Raw genomic sequence first — 19,163 nt, 5'->3', positions numbered from 1 at the left:
TATCTTCTCTGTGACAGGGCTTAAAGATAAAAGTGCTCGACTCGTTCCTTCATATAAAAAGTCATTTCTTACTTACATGTGGTGCTGGGAAAGGTCATACGGCCACCATGAGAGCCCGATGCTGACATCACACAGCTTTCCCAAATAAAGACACAACTAAGAAACTGACTGTAGAACAATGCAATGTTTTTGTCCTCAGCTCCGCATCATCCTGGCTGGAGCTCCAAGTCCAAGGTCTGACTCTTAATGGAGTTCTGGGGATCACATGTGATGACACAGGACATGGAGCCGTGTGGAACGCCGGGTGCTCCTCCTCTGCCAAATATGTCAACCTGCAGTTCCATGGTGGAGCAGGGTGGGTAGAAACTATCTATCGATCGATCGGTCTACCTATCTATCTATCTATCTATCTATCTATCTATCTAATCTATATATCTCCTATAGTTCTATCTATTTATCTATATATCTAAATGCAGAAGGGATCACAGCACTCCAGCAATAAATCACAACTTGTACATTTTGTCCATAAAAAGTGCAACGTTTCAGCTCCCACCTGGAGCTTTCTTCAAGCATCAGGTTCTATCTATCTATCTATCTATCTATCTATCTATCTATCTATCTATCCATCTATCTATCTATCTCATATTTATCTATCTATCTATCTATCTATCTATCTATCTTCTATCTCATATTTATCTATCTTCTATCTATCTAATATCTATCTATCTATCTATCTATCTATCTATGTCATATCTTTCTATCTATCTATCTATCTATCTATCTATCTATCTATCTATCTATCTCCTATCTATTAATATATTTGTCTCTACACACACAGATGGCTATTTGACATGTTCAAAGATACAATTGTGGAACCCATACATGATGCTCTACATAAGCAGGTAAGTACTAGGTGCACACGTGTCATCATCAGTGGGTGAGGTGATGTCATCTTCACATATCCTTTGTTTCCTATAGATTTGTCCTGCGTTTTCAAATGCAGTTGAAAATATGGAGAAAACTCTGAGCAACTTCCCAGGTAACCATTCGATAATGACACCTGTACATACTGTCCACTGTTTCCACCACTATCCCATTCTGCCAGTGAAATATGCCCTTTTACATGTCCTCCATAGGCCCATGCAGTGCAGAGCCTTTAGACAGTTTCCTCCTGACAGTTTATGAAAAGAATACCAAAATTACAGTAATGACCGACAGAGCAGACACAATCCTTGACCCGGAAGGGACTATACAGTATACAAGTGCAGTGTTTGACTAGGGTTCCATGGGCCCACCAGAGGAAATTATTCTTGGGGCCTAACCCTTATATCATCAATAAAGTTTAATTAGTGGCGTACTAATGGGGACAGGAGCGGATTAAGTGCATGATAGACCTGGGGCTGTCTACCCAACTCGGCCCCCATTTTAGTTTTTTTTTTTCTGTATGAAGAGACTGCGGTGCTTCGTGAGCACCACAGTCTCTTCCTAACCCATATGACATTGTTCACATGGCCTCAGTGCAGCTCTGTCCCATCTGAGTGATTGGGTCTGAGCTGTAATACCAAGCACAGTGCTCTCAAATGGACAGCGCTGTGCTTGGTAAGGAGCAAAGAGGCTGCGGCGCTCACTGCAACATCGCGGTCTCCTCAAACAGCTGATTGGTGGGGGTGCCAGGAGTCGGACCTCCACCATCTCATAACTCTCTGAGTACAGATTTCATAGATGTTACCTGCAGTCCTATGTAACACCCCACATAACACATTGAACACAGGGAACATCTACTACATTATCTGCACACAGAAAGTTATCACTGTTGTCTGGGCTGTTACATAGGACTGCAGGTTGCCAAATTTAAAATACATATGATTATGATAAAAAAAAGACTTGGAGGAGAAGATGAGACGCAGGTCACAGTAGTGAGCCAGCTATACATATAGGGAAGTACAGCACCACATACCTCTTACATCCAGGGATATCTCCTGTCATGTAGATCTTCTCTTTCCTCTTCTCCGTTTGACCCAGACCGCCATGACAAATTCTTTCAGCTCCATCTCGTCTCTACAGAGTTTGTTACACAGACATGTTAGATTTCTCATAATTGTGGTCATTTATCGAACTGGTGTCAAGTAGAACTGGCTCAGGTGCCCATACCAACCAATCAGATTCCACCTTTTATTTTCCAAAGGAGCTGTCAAAAGTGAAAGGTGGGATCTGTTGCTATGGGTAACTAACCCAGTTCTACTTTATCACCAAGGTCTGATTTAAGACTAAATCAGAATAGGAACCTGCGCTTGTTCTGATACAAGCAGGGGTTAAAAGTGACGGGTGAATCTAAAAAAGAAGAAGGTGATATTCACAGTAGTGTTTAAAGTGATTACCTTCTTGGACAGACAATGTGTCCGTGGAATGTTCTTCTCGTAGGATCAGAGATGTTGGTATCCAGGTAACTTCAGATCCCTGACGAAGGGGCCCGACTGGCTCAGAAACGCGTCGGATTAACTTTGTCCCCTGAAGGCTTCCATACTCAGTGCGGTGACGTCACACGCCAAGTTCCCGGACTTCAACTGGAGCTCCCTCGCGCATGTGATTTGCTGCCGACCGGAGCACCACCTACGCTAGAGGTTGAGCCTGAAGTTACCTGGATACCAACATCTCTGATCCTACGAGAAGAACATTCCACGGACACATTGTCTGTCCAAGAAGGTAATCACTTTAAACACTACTGTGAATATCACCTTCTTCTTCTTTTTTAGATTCACCCGTCACTTTTAACCCCTGCTTGTATCGGCGCAGGTTCCTATTCTGATTTAGTCTTAAATCAGACCTTGGTGATATCTTATTTTAACGGTCACAGCAGCAGACCGTGGCAAAGAAGCCTAGCAGCGATTCCCTTATTGATACCTAGTGGTGAGTGAGTTCGGGAGCGCGGGTGGGCTTGTACATATTCTACACCAGTTCTACTTTACACCAGTTTGATAAATTACCCCAAAGGTCCCTATAGTGTCTACAGTAATTATAATGTCCTCTAGAGTGCCCCCAGTAATAATAGCACCCTATATTGTACTCCAGGTAATAATGCCTGTACAGTGTCCCCAAAAATAATGTCCCCTAAGAGCAACGCCCCCACACTACCCCCACATAGTAATTTCCCCCACACTGCCCAATATAGTAATTTCCACCACACTGCCCCCATATAATAATTCCCCCCACACTGCCCCATATAGTAATTTCCCCACACTACCCCATATAGTAATTTCCCCAACTCTGCTCCATATAGTAATTTCCCCCACACTGCCCCATATAGTAATTTCCCCAACTCTGCTCCATATAGTAATTTCCCCCACACTGCTCCCTATAGTAATTTCCCCCACATTGCCCCATATAGTAATTTCCCCCACATTGCCCCATATAGTAATTTCCCCCACATTGCCCCGTATAGTAATTTCCCCCACACTGCTCCATACAGTAATTTCTTCCACACTGCCTCCCATGTAGTAATTTGCCCCCCACCAAGTAATAACCCCCCACACTGCCCCTCATTAAGTAATTTGCCCCGACACTGCCCTTCATTAAGTAAGTTGCCCCTACAGTGCCCTTCATTAAGTAATTTTCCCCCACACTGCCATCCATCAAGTAATTTGCCCCCACACTGCCCTTCATTAAGTAATTTCCCCCCCCACTGCCCTTCATTAAGTAATTTGCCCCCACACTGCTCCCAATTAAGTAATTTCCCCCCACACTGCCCTTCATTAAGTAATGTGCCCCCACACTGCCCCAATTAAGTAATTTGCCCCCACACTGCCCCCAATTAAGTAATTTGCCCCCACACTGCCCCCAATTAAGTAATTTGCCCCCACACTGCCCCCAATTAAGTAATTTGCCCCCATGGAAACATTTGCCCCCACTGTCCCTGTAGTAATATGTCCTCCTCTGCCCCCCAAAGTTGGCACACACACACAAAAAAAAAAAAGCTAATACTTACCTGTGTCCGGAATGGTGAGACAGGCGCGCGTACGTCAAAGCCCTGCGTGCGCTCCTTTATAGGCGTGCGATGACGTCATCACGCATGCCGCGCAATGACATCACCACGCACACCGCACCGGGCTTCTACCACCCCATAGGCCTCAGGAACTATGCACTCCCGTGCCCAGACGAAGTTTTTGGGAGTTTGGGTCGGCGTTGGGCCCCCCAGCGATGCCGGGCCCGGGGCTGCCGACCCAAACTCCCCAATTATAATCCGCCACTGAATGGGGGGCAGTCCGTCCCGGGTGCTGGCTCTGAGGGGGTGCCAAAAGCAATGAGCGCTTCCATCAATACAGATGGAAGCGCTCATTGCTGGAGCGCAGGGAGCTGTGTCCTGTCACTCACCGCTCAGGCCGGCGGTGCACAGAATGGTGAAGCACGAACACTTCTTCCCGCTCCACCATTCAGCCTGCAGGCACAGATCGTGCGGCCGGCCTCTATGGGCGGAGCTTTTAGCATGGAAATCTGCATAAGCTCCGCCCACACAGTGCTGCAAAGCGATCTGTGCCTGCAGGGAAGAGAGGACTGTGAGCTTCAGGAGCGGGACCAGGTGAGTAGTTCTTTTTTTTTTTTTTTTTTTTTTTTTATACAGAGGGGGCACAGAGAGATTTATTACTATGGGCGGGGGGCACAGAGGTCTTTATTACTATGGAGGGGGCACAGAGGGCATTACTTCTATGGAGGGGGCACAGAGGGCATTACCAGTGGCGGATTATAATAGGGACGTTTGAGTCGGCAGTCGACCCGAACGCCCACATACTGTGGCGGGCCACGGGAGCACATAGTTCCCTGTCCCGCCGCCTATCATCGCCATAGGCTTCATGCCTAGTAGGCCTGAGGCCTATGTGGTAGTAAAAGCCCGGCACAGGTGTGCGTGATAACGTCATCATGTGCGATTACGTTATTGCGTGCCTGTGCTGGGGCGCAGGGCTTTGATGTACGCGCGCCTGCCTCACCATCACAGACACAGGTAAGTATCAGCCTTTAGTTTTCTTTTTTTTTTGTGTGTGTGTGTGTGCCAACTTTGGGGAGAGGAGGTTATATTACTGCAGGGACAATAGAGGCAAATGATTAAATGGGGGCAAATTACTTAATGGGGGCAGTGTGGGGGCAAAATACTTAATGGGGCAGTGTGGGGGTAAATTACTTAATGGGGCAGTGTGGGGGCAAATTACTTAATGGGGCCAGTTTTAGGGGCAAATTACTTAATGGGGCCAGTTTGGGGGCAAATTACTCAATGGGGCCAGTGTGGGGGCAAATTACTCAATGGGGCCAGTGTGGGGGCAAATTACTTTGTGGGGGCAAACTACTACATGGGGGCAGTGTGGGGGAAATTGCTATGTACGGGCAGTGTGAGAGAAATTACTATATGGAGTCAGGGTGAGGGAAATTACTATATGGGGGCAATGTGGGGGAAATTACTATGTGGTGTGGGGGATGTTGCTATTGGGGAGGCACTGTAGGGGCCTTTCTATTACATGACATATTAGGGGACATTATTTTTGGAGACACTATTCAGGCATTATTACATGGAGCACAATATAGGATGTTATTATTACTGGAGGGCCATCTAGGGAACATTTTAATTGCTGTAGACACTATAGGGATCTTTGGGATAGTTTATCAAACTGGTGTAAAATAGAACTGGCTTAGTTGCCTATAGCAACCAATCAGATCTCACCTATTTTTTTTACAGCTCCTTTGGAAAATGAAAGGTGTAATCTGATTGGCTGCTATGGGTAACTAAGCCAGTTTTACTTTACAGCAGTTTGAAAAATTATCCCATTATGTCTACTGGGGTCACTATTTTTTAAGCAGTACAGTACCTGGGACATTGGGGAGCACCACGGGCACAGTATTGAGAGTGGCAGCAGGATGACATTGTTGGGACACCAGGATGGGGAGGTTGATGGAAAAATTTAGAAATCTAACGTGTCTGTGTAACAAACTCTGTAGAGACGAGAGGCGGCTGAAATAATTTGTCATGGTGGTCTGGGTCAGACGCAGGAAAAGAGAAAAGAGAAGGTCTACATGACAGGAGATGTCCCTGGATGTAAGAGGTATGTGGTGCTGTATTCTCCTCCAAGTCTTTTTTTATTATACCGGTAATCATATGTATTTTAAATTTGGCAAATTTGTAACAGCCCAGATAACAGTGATAACTTTCTGTGTACAGATAACGTAGTAGATGTTCCCTGCAGTCTTATGTAGCACCCCGCATAACACAATAGTTCACTGTGTTATGTGGGGTGTTACATAGGACTGCAGGTAACATCTATGAAATCTGTACTCAGAGTTATGAGATGGTGGGGGTCAGACTCCTGGTACCCGCACCAATCAGCTGTTTGAGGAGACCGCGATGTTCCAGTGAGCGCCGCAGCCTCTTTGCTCCTTACCAAGCACAGCGCTGTCCATTTGATAGCACTGTGCTTGGTATTACAGCACAGACCCAATCACTCAGATGGGACAGAGCTGCACCGAGGCCATGTGAACGATGAATGTGATGTCATATGGCCTAGGAGGAGACTGTGCCGCTCACAAAGCACCGCAGCCTCTTCATACAGATTTTTAGGCCTGAGTTGGGTAGACTGCCTATCATGCACTTAATCCGCCCCTGGGCATTACTAATGTGAAGGGGGCACAATGGGCATTTCTACTATGGAGGGGGCACAGAGGGCATTATTACTGTGAAGGGGGCACAATGGGCATTATTACTGTGAAGGGGGTACAATGGGCATTATTACTGTGAAGGGGGCACAATGGGCATTATTACTATGAAGGGGGCACAGTGGGCATTATTACTATAAAAGGGGCACAATGGGAATTATTACTATGAAGAGGGCTCGATGGGGATTATTACTGTGAAGGGGGCACAAAGAGGGCATTACAACTTTGAAAGGGGCACAAAGAGGGCATTACAACTTTGAAAGGGGCACAAAGAGGGCATTACAACTTTGAAAGGGGCACAGAGAGGGCACAATTGTACAAAACTACTGTAAAGGTTGTACAATGAGGGCAATACTACAGTGAGAGGGTGCCAAACACTCTAGGCACGCCACTGAGTTTAATGTATTTTTTTTTCCTCCTGGATCTTTGGGACCCACTATGGCTTCAGAGACTGTGCCCACCGCAGGATTCTCTGGTAGTCTGGTGGGCCAGCCTGACCCTGTATCCATGCAGATTTATACAATGCCATTCAGGCTTTGCTATACGCCTACTGACAACTCCTATATGCACAGTAATGGCTGCCATTACTGGCTGTCACCTATCATCTCTTACCAGAACCACACAGGTCAAGGACTAACATTTCCAACCCCCCCCCCCCCCCCCCCCCCACACTTCTATCTGCAGTTTCCTTAAATGTGGACATGGTTTCCTTATTTGAGATCTCGTTGCTGGGTCCTCCACTCATCACAGAGAAGAGGTTTGATCTCCTGGTAAAGGTAGGTAGTGTGGGGGATAGGTGTGGGTGAGCGGACATAGAAGCCCCCTAACGGTCTTTTTTGCTCTCCAGGGTGACTTTGTGGATCGGTCTCATCACTGGGATCTGCCATTTCCTCCAGAGAAGCTTGTCCTGCCAGACGTCGACTCCCGCATGTTACTCCTGGCGCTGTCCGAATTCACTGCAAACTCAGCCGGGTTTGTCTACTATAAAGCGGGGGCGCTGAGGAGTAATGTCACTGATGAGATGGTGAGCGGAGGTGCCCTGTAGTTAATATCTAACTAATATTCTATCATTCCTGAAATTTCAGACCCTCTCTGCAAATTCAGTCCCCAGACCAGACCTGGTAAATACAGCGTTCAGGATGAGGCTGTGGGGCATTTCCCAGGAGTTCATTAGGCCTCCCGATTTTTGGGAGCCTCCTAGACATTGCCATAGAAAGACTGACCAGCATTGCCACAGAGAGCGGTATTAGAATTATATCAGACAATCGCTCGTAAGACAATTAGCCCATATTTTCAATAAAGCTGCTCATTAAGGCCTCTTTCACACGACAGTATGGATTTTTCAGTGTTTTGCGGCTCGTTTTTCACGGATCCGTTGTTCCGATTTTTGTTTCCGTTGTGTTTCCGTTTCTGTTCCGTTTTTCCGTATGGCAAATACAGTATACAGTAATTACATAGAAAAAATTGGGCTGGGCATAACCTTTTCAAGAGATGGTTCCGCAAAAACAAAGCATTTCCGTATGTGTTCTGTTTTTTTGCGGACCCATTGACTGGAATGGAACCATGGAACGTGATTTGCGAGCAATAATAGGACATGTTCTATCTTTCAACGGAACGGAAAAACGGAAATACGAAAACGGAATGCATACGGAGTACATTGAAATGAATGGTTCCGTATACGGACCGTATACGGAACACAAAAAACGGCCCGTAAACGGAAAAAAAAAACGGTCGTGTGAAAGAGGCCTCAGGGTTCTTTCACACCGCCGTGTGCTGGGGACCGCAAATTGCAGTCCACAATGCACGGGCACCAACCGTGGGGCAGCCACATGCGGATTGCGGACCCAATTCATTTGAATGGGGTCCGGGATCTGTCCGTTCCGTAAAAAGATAGAAGAAGTTCTATATTTTTGCGGAACGGAACACCACGGATGCACTCAGCGGAATGCACACGGCTGGTGACCCGTGTATTGCGGACTCGCCATACACGGCCTGCAAAACGGCCACGGAACGAATAAGTTCGTGTGAAAGAGGCCTAACTAAAACATAAAGTATATCAATTTAATGGGGGGAGGGGGGAGGGGGGGTTTGTTGGGTGATAACCTCCGTAGAAGTTTGACTAGTGTGGACTGAAATGCTGATTAGTAACTACTGTATGTGCATTCCCCATTTAATAACAATTCCAGCGCATATTTTTATAACCTATGTTGTACTATTCCTTTATTATTCCTCCTAGAAGTTTATGAATGAATTGCCAGTAGTCTGCAGTAAATGTCCATCTGGGGGGGGGGTCCTTGCACAGTCTGACACTGGCAGCACTAATTGGATATTGTCAGACTGCGCAGAAAGAGGAACACACCCCAAACTGGTAAAACCAAGTTGGACCTATTTGTCAATTCATTCATAAACTTCTATTAGGAATAATAGAGGAATATCACAAAATAGAGATATCATAAATGGTGATCTACAATCGGAGAATGTAAGTAGTTACAGAACAGACAAGTCAGGAAAGGTGACAGGTCCTCTTTAATATTGTTCTTGTTTTAGATCCCGAAGCAATCTCCCCTGCGCCTGAATGTGAAGAGTCTAGCCATGTTTGTGCCAGAGGTAAGAGTCACTTGTGTATCTGCCGCAGTTGTGATTGTGTGTGATGATATTACTGGAGATGGCATAGTGATTATGGTGACCACTATCAATAATCATTATTGATTTACTAACCAAATGGCACCAAAAATTGGAATGGTGACAAAAAAACTTCTGGTGTGTTTTCGACACTTTTTGAACTTTAGGGTCCAGGCCTTAGACAAAAGCCGTGAGGAGACATAAAATGCATCAATCTTGTTGAAGATGTGCGCCATTCTTAAAGTGAAATATTAAAGGCCCATTCACACAATGGTTACCTTTTGCGGTCCTCCTAAACAGTGATGGTCAGTTCGCAGTGTTCGCCAGCGAACACATGCGGGCTGCCATCTTTAGTAAGGTAGACTCACCCGTCCGGCGATGCACAGGTAAGCCCTTACCTGTGCCGGGAGCCGGTCTGAAATCAAATGCAGTCACCGGGAGCAGGCAGTTCCGAGAACAGCCGCCGGGGGCCTTCATCGGGCTGTTCTCGGAACTGCCTGCTCCCGGTGACTGCATTTGATTTCAGACCGGCTCCTGGAACAGGTAAGGGCTTACCTGTGCATCGCCGGACGGATGAGTCTACCTTACTAAAGATGGCAGCCAAGACAGTCTTTTTTTTTAAACATATTTTTATTAATTTTTGTCACAAAATTACAAAGTTATCTGTAATACATGGCTTGCATAAGTTTACATATACACTTGTGATCAAGACAATTGTGTAATACAGATCATTTCAGTATTCCAAGCATCTATCCCTCCCCTCCCCCCCTCCCTAAATGAATAATCCCACAGTGCAAATGAACAACCCATTTGGGTTAATAGAATACCATCCTTCTAAACTAAGCTCCTGTTTCATGCCATCACTATCACTTTGTGAAAACAACCCTTGTGCTGTCCTAGCCCCATGCCTTTGTTTATATCAAATCCCTAGTGTCATTTTCGGAAAAGAATGCCAGTATAAACGCAAGCCATTTTGCTTGATATCTTTTTGTGGCTTTCTGGCCTTCCCTGTCTGCCGCCCATTTATCTGCCAGTATGCACTTCTTTGTATGCTTTATTATTTCTTCAATTGATGGGATCGTTGGCTGTAACCAGTGTGTTAGGATACACCTTTTTGTGGCTAGTAGAACTACCTGTACTGCTAAGGGAACCCGTGGGCCTGTATCTTGGAACAAGATGTCTTTTGGATCCATAGATAAGTTTGTTTTTAACTTTATATTTAATTCTTTGGTTACCTTTTGCCACAATTCCCCAATGTCCCTGCATTCCCACATGCAATGATACATGTTTGCATCTGGAAGCGAGCATTTAGGGCAAGCGTTCAGCAAGACCGTCTTTAATATTGATTGGACCCCGGGCAAAAATTTACTTGGGCCCTCTGGATCCCGCCTTCCCACACCCTAGCATGCAATCACGGCCTTCACCACAACACACACAAAAAATCCACACACCTGGTAGAGTACAGTGATGTAAATACTTCCAGTTCTGAAGACTCCAGCGGCTCAGGATCAGTGCTCTGGGCAGCTGGGCTCAGGCTGGCACCGCTCTGCAGGAAGGAGACCGGGGCTCGGTGCCCCCTAGCGTTACAGTGCACCCCAGAGTATGCAGTATAGCACCCTATAGTATACAGCAACCCACAGTATGCAGTGTAGCACCCTATAGTATACACAGGGCCGGGGCAAGGATTTTTGCCGCCCTAGGCAAGATAAAAAGTGCCGCCCCCCACCCCCCCTTATCAGATGATCTGCCCATATCATATTCCACCCCTTTCTTAGCATTTAAATTAAAAGAACTGCTATGTTTCCCTTGGGGTTAATCAAGCTTCTTGTAGCTGCCTCCCTGACAGCCGCTAGAGGTGCTTCCGCGATTCTCACTGTGAAAATTACAGTGGGAAGACGCGGAACATAGTTTTGAATGCGTGCGCATATGTAACCCTCTTTTCCTTACACCATCTGCGACACCTCCAGCTTTCGCACTCACTCGGTCACCAGCTCCTCCAGGCATAAACTCTAAGTGGACTCTAAGGGACGACACTCAGGTCTTCTGTGGGTTAAAGCTTTATTGAGGTGGAGTGCACTTGGCGGGAGCCTGTAATACAACAGGGAAACACTGCCACTATCTGGTATACAGCCAGGTCACCAGCCCACTAGTGATGTCCGGATCATGAACGAATCGTTCTTTTGAACCAATTCAGTTCACTGATCCGGAAGAGTCGGTTCCTCTGACTGAGCCGATCCGAATGAAACGTCTCACAGTCAGATTAGCAGAGGCAGCAGCAGGCAGTGTAATAGGAGCCGACAGTGGACGCTAGCCCCGCCCCTCCCCGCTCTCCAACCAATCAGAGGCAGCCAGCACTGACTCACAGCACAGGGGGAGTCGCAGGGACTCAGAGAATCGTCTGAGTTTATTAGTTAAAAGAATCGAATGAGTCAGAGACTGTGTCACCGAGTCCCTGCCAGGCTTCCTGCTCTGCGGCTCCCTGTAAGTCCGTCCGGGGGGAAGGGGGCATTAGTCTAGCATGTAGCAGAGCTGTGTGTGTACAGGGTGCATGCTGTGTGTGCACAGGCCTGTCACTTACCAGTAGGAGGAGCTCCCGGCCGGACACAGACATCGCAGCCTCGCAGGTAAGTATAATGGTTCTACAAATTGCTAAGTAACCATGGCAACCGGGACAGCAGTAGCGTCCTGGTTGCCATGGTTACCGATCGGAGCCCCAGCGATTAAACTGGGACTCCGATCGGTACTCTCCGCTGCCACCAATGATAGGGGGGGAGATTTTAATTAGGAGGGGGAGGGAGGGGAGAGGGCCCACTGGCCACCAACGAGTTAACTACAGGGGAGGGAGGGGGGCCCACTGGCCACCAACGAGTTAACTACAGGGGAGGGAGGGGGGCCCACTGGCCACCAATGAGTTAACTACAGGGGAGGGGGGGGGGGCGGCCGCACTGGCCACCAATGTGTTAACTACAGGGGGGGGGGGGCTGCCCCCTGCTGCCTGGCAGCACCTGCCAGGCAGCAGGGGGCAGTCATGTACACAGTTCTTTTAGAATATTCTAACCTGAAGCATCCCCATCACCATGGGAACGCCTCTGTGTTAGAATATACTGTCGGATTTGAGTTTCACGATGTAACTCAAATCCGACGGTATATTCTAACATAGAGGCGTTCCCATGGTGATGGGGACGCTTCAAGTTAAAATATACCATCGGATTGGAGAAAACTCTGATCCTATGGTATATTAACTCCTGACTTTACATTGAAAGTCAATGGGGGACGGATCCGTTTGAAATTGCACCATATTGTGTCAACGTCAAACGGATCCGTCCCCATTGACTTGCATTGTAATTCAGGACGGATCCGTTTGGCTCCGCACGGCCAGGCGGACACCAAAACGATTTTTTTTTCATGTCCGTGGATCCTCCAAAAATCAAGGAAGACACACGGACAAAAAAAAGGGTCACGGATCACGGAAAAACGGAACCCGTTTTTGCAGACCGCAAAAAAATACGGTCGTGTGCATGAGGCCTTTAACACGTTTTTTTCACTGATGCCTTTCTGAGAAATGGACATTAAAAACAGACCCATTCAAATGTATGGGGGCGGTCGGTCAGTGAAAAAGGACAACATAGAACATGATCTATTTTTTGACGTCCGTTATTGACTGGCAGTTAAAAAAAACAGTTGTGTGAATAGCCCCAAAGAATAACATTGGTCTTAAAATGGATGTGCGATGGCGGTTAAAAAAACATCCATCACATGTCCGTTTTTCACTGTCATGTGCATGTAGCCTTACCGTCTATGGCGAGACATGGTATTCACATGCAGGGATACGATGGGGGGCAGATTGACCAAACTTTGCATAACTGAGTAGTTACCCCTTGCAAGCAATCGTTTTGCAAGGAGCCTTTGAAAGATGAGATCTGATAGGTTGCTATGGCTAACACCATGTCTTGCTTCTTCCTGATGTCTTCTCCTTCATCCGCAGCTCCCCAGCCATTTCCCCGACTCTCCGCCAATCGTCCTCCAGGTCTCTGCCCGATCAGCCCCGACCGTTACCTGCCAGCCAGACTCTCTAACCGTTCAGGCTTCTGCAGACATCCAGGCCTTTGTCACGTATCCAAACCAGACGTGGCTCCCTATTTTCCAGATACAGGCTGTGAGTTACTGGTATTGGAGATTATATGGATTTTACCAGGTTATCTATTTATTGTGACCCCAATGTTCTCTGCACAGGATTCATTGACGGCGGTTAATGTGGTCTTATCTAATGATACGCTGGGAGCAACCATATCCGTAAAAAAGTGAGTCGCCAACATATTTGTCACTGTTCTGCTGGAGGAGTCAATTTGTACATACATAATATTATATGTACTTACTGTATCCTGTACTGAACCTGAGTTATACCCAGTATCATACCCCTGAGCTGCGCTCACTATTCTGCTGGTGGAGTTAGTGGCGGATACACAAAACACCCGGCCAGCACCCCCATAGAACTGCCTATTCTTGTCTGCAATTGCGGACAAGAATAGGACATGTTCTATTTTTTTCCGGAGCCGCGGACCGGAAGATAGGGGGCGTGCTCCGGAAATGCGGAGAGTACATAGCATGCTGTCCACATCCATTCCTGCCCCATAGAGAATGAATGGGCCCGCACCTGTTCCGCAATTTGCGGAACGGATGCGGACCCATTCTGCGGACGTGTGAATGGACCCTTACTCTGTACATACTTTACATTACTTATGCTGTACTGATCCTGAGTTACATCCTGTATTATACTCCAGAGCTGCAATCACTATTCTGCTGGTGGAGTCACTGTGTACATACATTACTTATCCTGTACTGATCCTGAGTTACAGCCTGTATTATACTCCAGAGCTGCACTCACTATTCTGCTGGTGGAGTCACTGTGTACATACATTACATTACTTATGCTGTACTGATCATGAGTTACATCCTGTATTATACTCCAGAGCTGCACTCACTATTCTGCTGCTAGAGTCATTGTACACATATATTACTTATCCTGTACTGATCCTGAATTACATCCTGTATTATACTCCAGAGCTGCACTCACTTTTCTGCTGCTAGAGTCATTGTGTACATATATTACTTAGGCTACTTTCACACTAGCGTCGGGGCTTCGCTTGTAAGCTCCGTTTGAAGGGTCTCACAAGCGGCCCCGAACGCATCCGTCCAGCTACCAATGCATTCTGAGTGGATGCGGATCCGCTCAGAATGCATCAGTCTGGCAGCGTTCAGCCTCCGCTCCGCTCAGCAGGCGGACACCCGAACGCTGCTTGCAGCGTTCGGGTGTCCGCCTGGCCTTGCGTAGGCAAACGGATCCGTCCAGACTTACAATGTAAGTCAATTGGAACGGATCAGTTTGAAGTTGACACAATATGGCTCAATTTTCAAACGGATCCGTCCCCCATTGACTTTCAATGTAAAGTCTGGACGGATCCGTCTGAACAACTTTCAAACTTAGAATTTTTTCTAAACTATAATGCAGACGGATCCGTTCTGAACGGATCCAAACTTCTGCATTATAGGAGAGGATCCGTCTGTGCAGAAACCAGACGGATCCTCTCTGAACGCTAGTCTGAAAGTAGCCTTATCCTGTACTGATCCTGAATTACATCCTGTGTAAAACTCCAGAGCTGAACTCAGTATTCTGCTGGATACATAGGATCAGCAAAGGATAAGTAATGTAATGTATGTACAAACTGACTTCAAGGAATTTTCCAGGATCAGAATATTGACGGCAATATGGCAGGCCCTCAATATGCTGTCTTTAGAAAAAAACCTTAACAATTCTTATAGGATAGTTTTATATATAAATTGTAGCATGGTGGACATACATTCTTAAAAAATACAGTAACGCCAGTAACATCACAACCATTGACATCTATGGTTCCATGAGAATGAGCGAGTAATTACCCTGGTGGTTTCTGTGATCAGAACATGTCACTGGCTCCTGTAATGATAGCGGTGCAGCCTCGGAGTTCCTCTTTAGCGCTCACATTTATCACAAATCTGACACCTCGGTAGCAATGTTGATATCAACATATTAAGGGGAACCTGTCATGAAGGAAATACAGCGCAATCTGCAAGTATCAAGTCATAGGGTCAGTTCACACGTATTTTGACGCCGTAATAAGCCTGTAAACTGCCTCGCATTCGTTTCAATGGGAGTCAGCGGTTGCAGCAGCATGCCCTATCTTGGGGCAGAATCAGTGCTGATTTTCCCATTGTAATTAATGGCAAGCAGAAAAATACACATATAAAACGCACCTAATTTTGAGGCAGAAAAATCTGCTTGGATTCAGCGATGATTTTTTACACGTGTATTTTAGAAATCAGCCATGTGAACTGACCCATAGAGGAGATGGAGCTGAGCAGACTGATATATAGTTTTATGGCAAAATATTCAGTATCATTTTTATTTTATTCATTTAACCACCTCCGGACCGCCTAACGCAGGATCGCGTTCCGGAGGTGGCAGCGCTGCGCACAGTCACGCATATACGCGTCATCTCGCGAGACGCGAGACTTCCTGTGAACGCGCGCACACAGGCGCGCGCGCTCACAGGAACGGAAGGTAAGAGAGTTGATCTCCAGCCTGCCAGCGGCGATCGTTCGCTGGCAGGCTGGAGATGTGTTTTTTTTAACCCCTAACAGGTATATTAGACGCTGTTTTGATAACAGCGTCTAATATACCTGCTACCTGGTCCTCTGGTGGTCCCCTTTGTTTGGATCGACCACCAGAGGACACAGGTAGCTCAGTAAAGTAGCACCAAGCACCACTACACTACACTACACCCCCCCCCCCCGTCACTTATTAACCCCTTATTAGCCCCTGATCACCCCTAATCACCCCTGATCACCCCTGATCACCCCTTATAGACTCCCTGATCACCCCCCTGTCATTGATTACCCCCCTGTCATTGATCAACCCCCTGTAAAGCTCCATTCAGACGTCCGCATGTTTTTTACGGATCCACTGATAGATGGATCGGATCCGCAAAACGCATCCGGACGTCTGAATGAAGCCTTACAGGGGCGTGATCAATGACTGTGGTGATCACCCCATATAGACTCCCTGATCACCCCCCTGTCATTGATTACCCCCCTGTCATTGATTACCCCCCTGTAAAGCTCCATTCAGACGTCCGCATGATTTTTACGGATCCACTGATAGATGGATCGGATCCGCAAAACGCATCCGGACGTCTGAATGAAGCCTTACAGGGGCATGATCAATGACTGTGGTGATCACCCCATATAGACTCCCTGATCACCCCCCTGTAAAGCTCCATTCAGATGTCCGCATGATTTTTACGGATGCACTGATACATGGATCGGATCCGCAAAACGCATCCGGTCGTCTGAATGAAGCCTTACAGGGGCATGATCAATGACTGTGGTGATCACCCCCCTGTCATTGATTACCCCCCTGTAAAGCTCCATTCAGATGTCCGCATGATTTTTACGGATGCACTGATAGATGGATCGGATCCGCAAAACGCATCCGGACGTCTGAATGAAGCCTTACAGGGGCATGATCAATGACTGTGGTGATCACCCCATATAGACTCCCTGATCACCCCCCTGTCATTGATTACCCCCCTGTCATTGATTACCCCCCTGTAAAGCTCCATTCAGATGTCCGCATGATTTTTACGGATGCACTGATAGATGGATCGGATCCGCAAAACGCATCCGGACGTCTGAATGAAGCCTTACAGGGGCATGATCAATGACTGTGGTGATCACCCCATATAGACTCCCTGATTACCCCCCTGTCATTGATTACCCCCCTGTAAAGCTCCATTCAGATGTCCGCATGATTTTTACGGATGCACTGATAGATGGATCGGATCCGCAAAACGCATCCGGACGTCTGAATGAAGCCTTACACGGGCGTGATCAATGACTGTGGTTATCACCCCATATAGACTCCCTGATCACCCCCCTGTCATTGATCACCCCCCTGTCATTGATCACCCCCCTGTCATTGATCACCCCTCTGTAAGGCTCCATTCAGATATTTTTTTGGCCCAAGTTAGCGGAATTATTTTTTTTTTTTCTTACAAAGTCTCATATTCCACTAACTTGTGTCAAAAAATAAAATCTCACATGAACTCACCATACCCCTCACGGAATCCAAATGCGTAAAATTTTTTAGACATTTATATTCCAGACTTCTTCTCACGCTTTAGGGCCCCTAGAATGCCAGGGCAGTATAAATACCCCACATGTGACCCCATTTCGGAAAGAAGACACCCCCAGGTATTCCGTGAGGGGCATATTGAGTCCATGAAAGATTGAAATTTTTGTCCCAAGTTAGCGGAACGGGAGACTTTGTGAGAAAAAAATTAAAAATATCAATTTCCGCTAACTTGTGCCAAAAAAAAAAATTTCTATGAACTCGCCATGCCCGTCATTGAATACCTTGGGGTGTCTTCTTTCCAAAATGGGGTCACATTTGGGGTATTTATACTGCCCTGGCATTCTAGGGGCCCCAAAGCGTGAGAAGAAGTCTGGTATCCAAATGTCTAAAAATGCCCTCCTAAAAGGAATTTGGGCACCTTTGCGCATCTAGGCTGCAAAAAAGTGTCACACATCTGGTATCGCCGTACTCAGGAGAAGTTGGGGAATGTGTTTTGGGGTGTCATTTTACATATACCCATGCTGGGTGAGAGAAATATCTTGGTCAAATGCCAACTTTGTATAAAAAAATGGGAAAAGTTGTCTTTTGCCAAGATATTTCTCTCACCCAGCATGGGTATATGTAAAATGACACCCCAAAACACATTCCCCAACTTCTCCTGAATACGGCGATACCACATGTGTGACACTTTTTTGCAGCCTAGGTGGGCAAAGGGGCCCATATTCCAAAGAGCACCTTTAGGATTTCACAGGTCATTTACCTACTTACCACACATTAGGGCCCCTGGAAAATGCCAGGGCAGTATAACTACCCCACAAGTGACCCCATTTTGGAAAGAAGACACCCCAAGGTATTCCGTGAGGGGCATGGCGAGTTCCTAGAATTTTTTATTTTTTGTCACAAGTTAGTGGAAAATGCTTATTTTTTTTTTTTTTTTTTTTTCATACAAAGTCTCATATTCCACTAACTTGTGACAAAAAATAAAAACTTCCATGAACTCACTATGCCCATCAGCGAATACCTTGGGGTCTCTTCTTTCCAAAATGGGGTCACTTGTGGGGTAGTTATACTGCCCTGGCATTCTAGGGGCCCAAATGTGTGGTAAGGAGTTTGAAATCAAATTCTGTAAAAAATGACCTGTGAAATCCAAAAGGTGCTCTTTTGAATATGGGCCCCTTTGCCCACCTCGGCTGCAAAAAAGTGTCACACATCTGGTATCTCCGTAATCGGGAGAAGTTGGGGAATGTGTTTTGGGGTGTCATTTTACATATACCCATGCTGGGTGAGAGAAATATCTTGGCAAAAGACAACTTTTCCCATTTTTTTATACAAAGTTGGCATTTGACCAAGATATTTATCTCACCCAGCATGGGTATATGTAAAAAGACACCCCAAAACACATTCCTCAACTTCTCCTGAATACAGAGATACCAGATGTGTGACACTTTTTTGCAGCCTAGGTGGGCAAAGGGGCCCACATTCCAAAGAGCACCTTTCGGATTTCACAGGTCATTTACCTACTTACCACACATTTGGGCCCCTAGAATGCCAGGGCAGTATAACTACCCCACAAGTGACCCCATTTTGGAAAGAAGAGACCCCAAGGTATTCGCTGATGGGCATAGTGAGTTCATGGAAGTTTTTATTTTTTGTCACAAGTTTGTGGAATATGAGACTTTGT

The 19,163-nt window shown here is 46.5% G+C and overlaps 1 protein-coding gene across 2 annotated transcripts in view; it reads left to right on the top strand.

Annotated features, from left to right (window-relative positions):
• LOC121004626 (bactericidal permeability-increasing protein-like) overlaps positions 1-19,163 on the top strand; it is a 38,238-nt gene that overhangs the window by 9,141 nt on the left and 9,934 nt on the right. For both annotated transcript variants that reach the window (XM_040436857.1, XM_040436858.1), the window contains exons 5-12: positions 200-355; positions 839-902; positions 979-1,039; positions 7,375-7,466; positions 7,538-7,714; positions 9,238-9,297; positions 13,298-13,468; positions 13,546-13,613. In XM_040436857.1, coding sequence (XP_040292791.1) covers positions 200-355; positions 839-902; positions 979-1,039; positions 7,375-7,466; positions 7,538-7,714; positions 9,238-9,297; positions 13,298-13,468; positions 13,546-13,613 — 849 coding nt within the window. The remainder of the gene's footprint in view (positions 1-199; positions 356-838; positions 903-978; positions 1,040-7,374; positions 7,467-7,537; positions 7,715-9,237; positions 9,298-13,297; positions 13,469-13,545; positions 13,614-19,163) is intronic.

Source organism: Bufo bufo, chromosome 6 (genome assembly GCF_905171765.1).
Source record: "Bufo bufo chromosome 6, aBufBuf1.1, whole genome shotgun sequence".
NCBI classification, from domain to species: Eukaryota; Metazoa; Chordata; class Amphibia; order Anura; family Bufonidae; genus Bufo; species Bufo bufo.
Note: the sequence above shows the minus strand (reverse complement) of the source record. Positions and strands in the feature narration are given on the sequence as shown.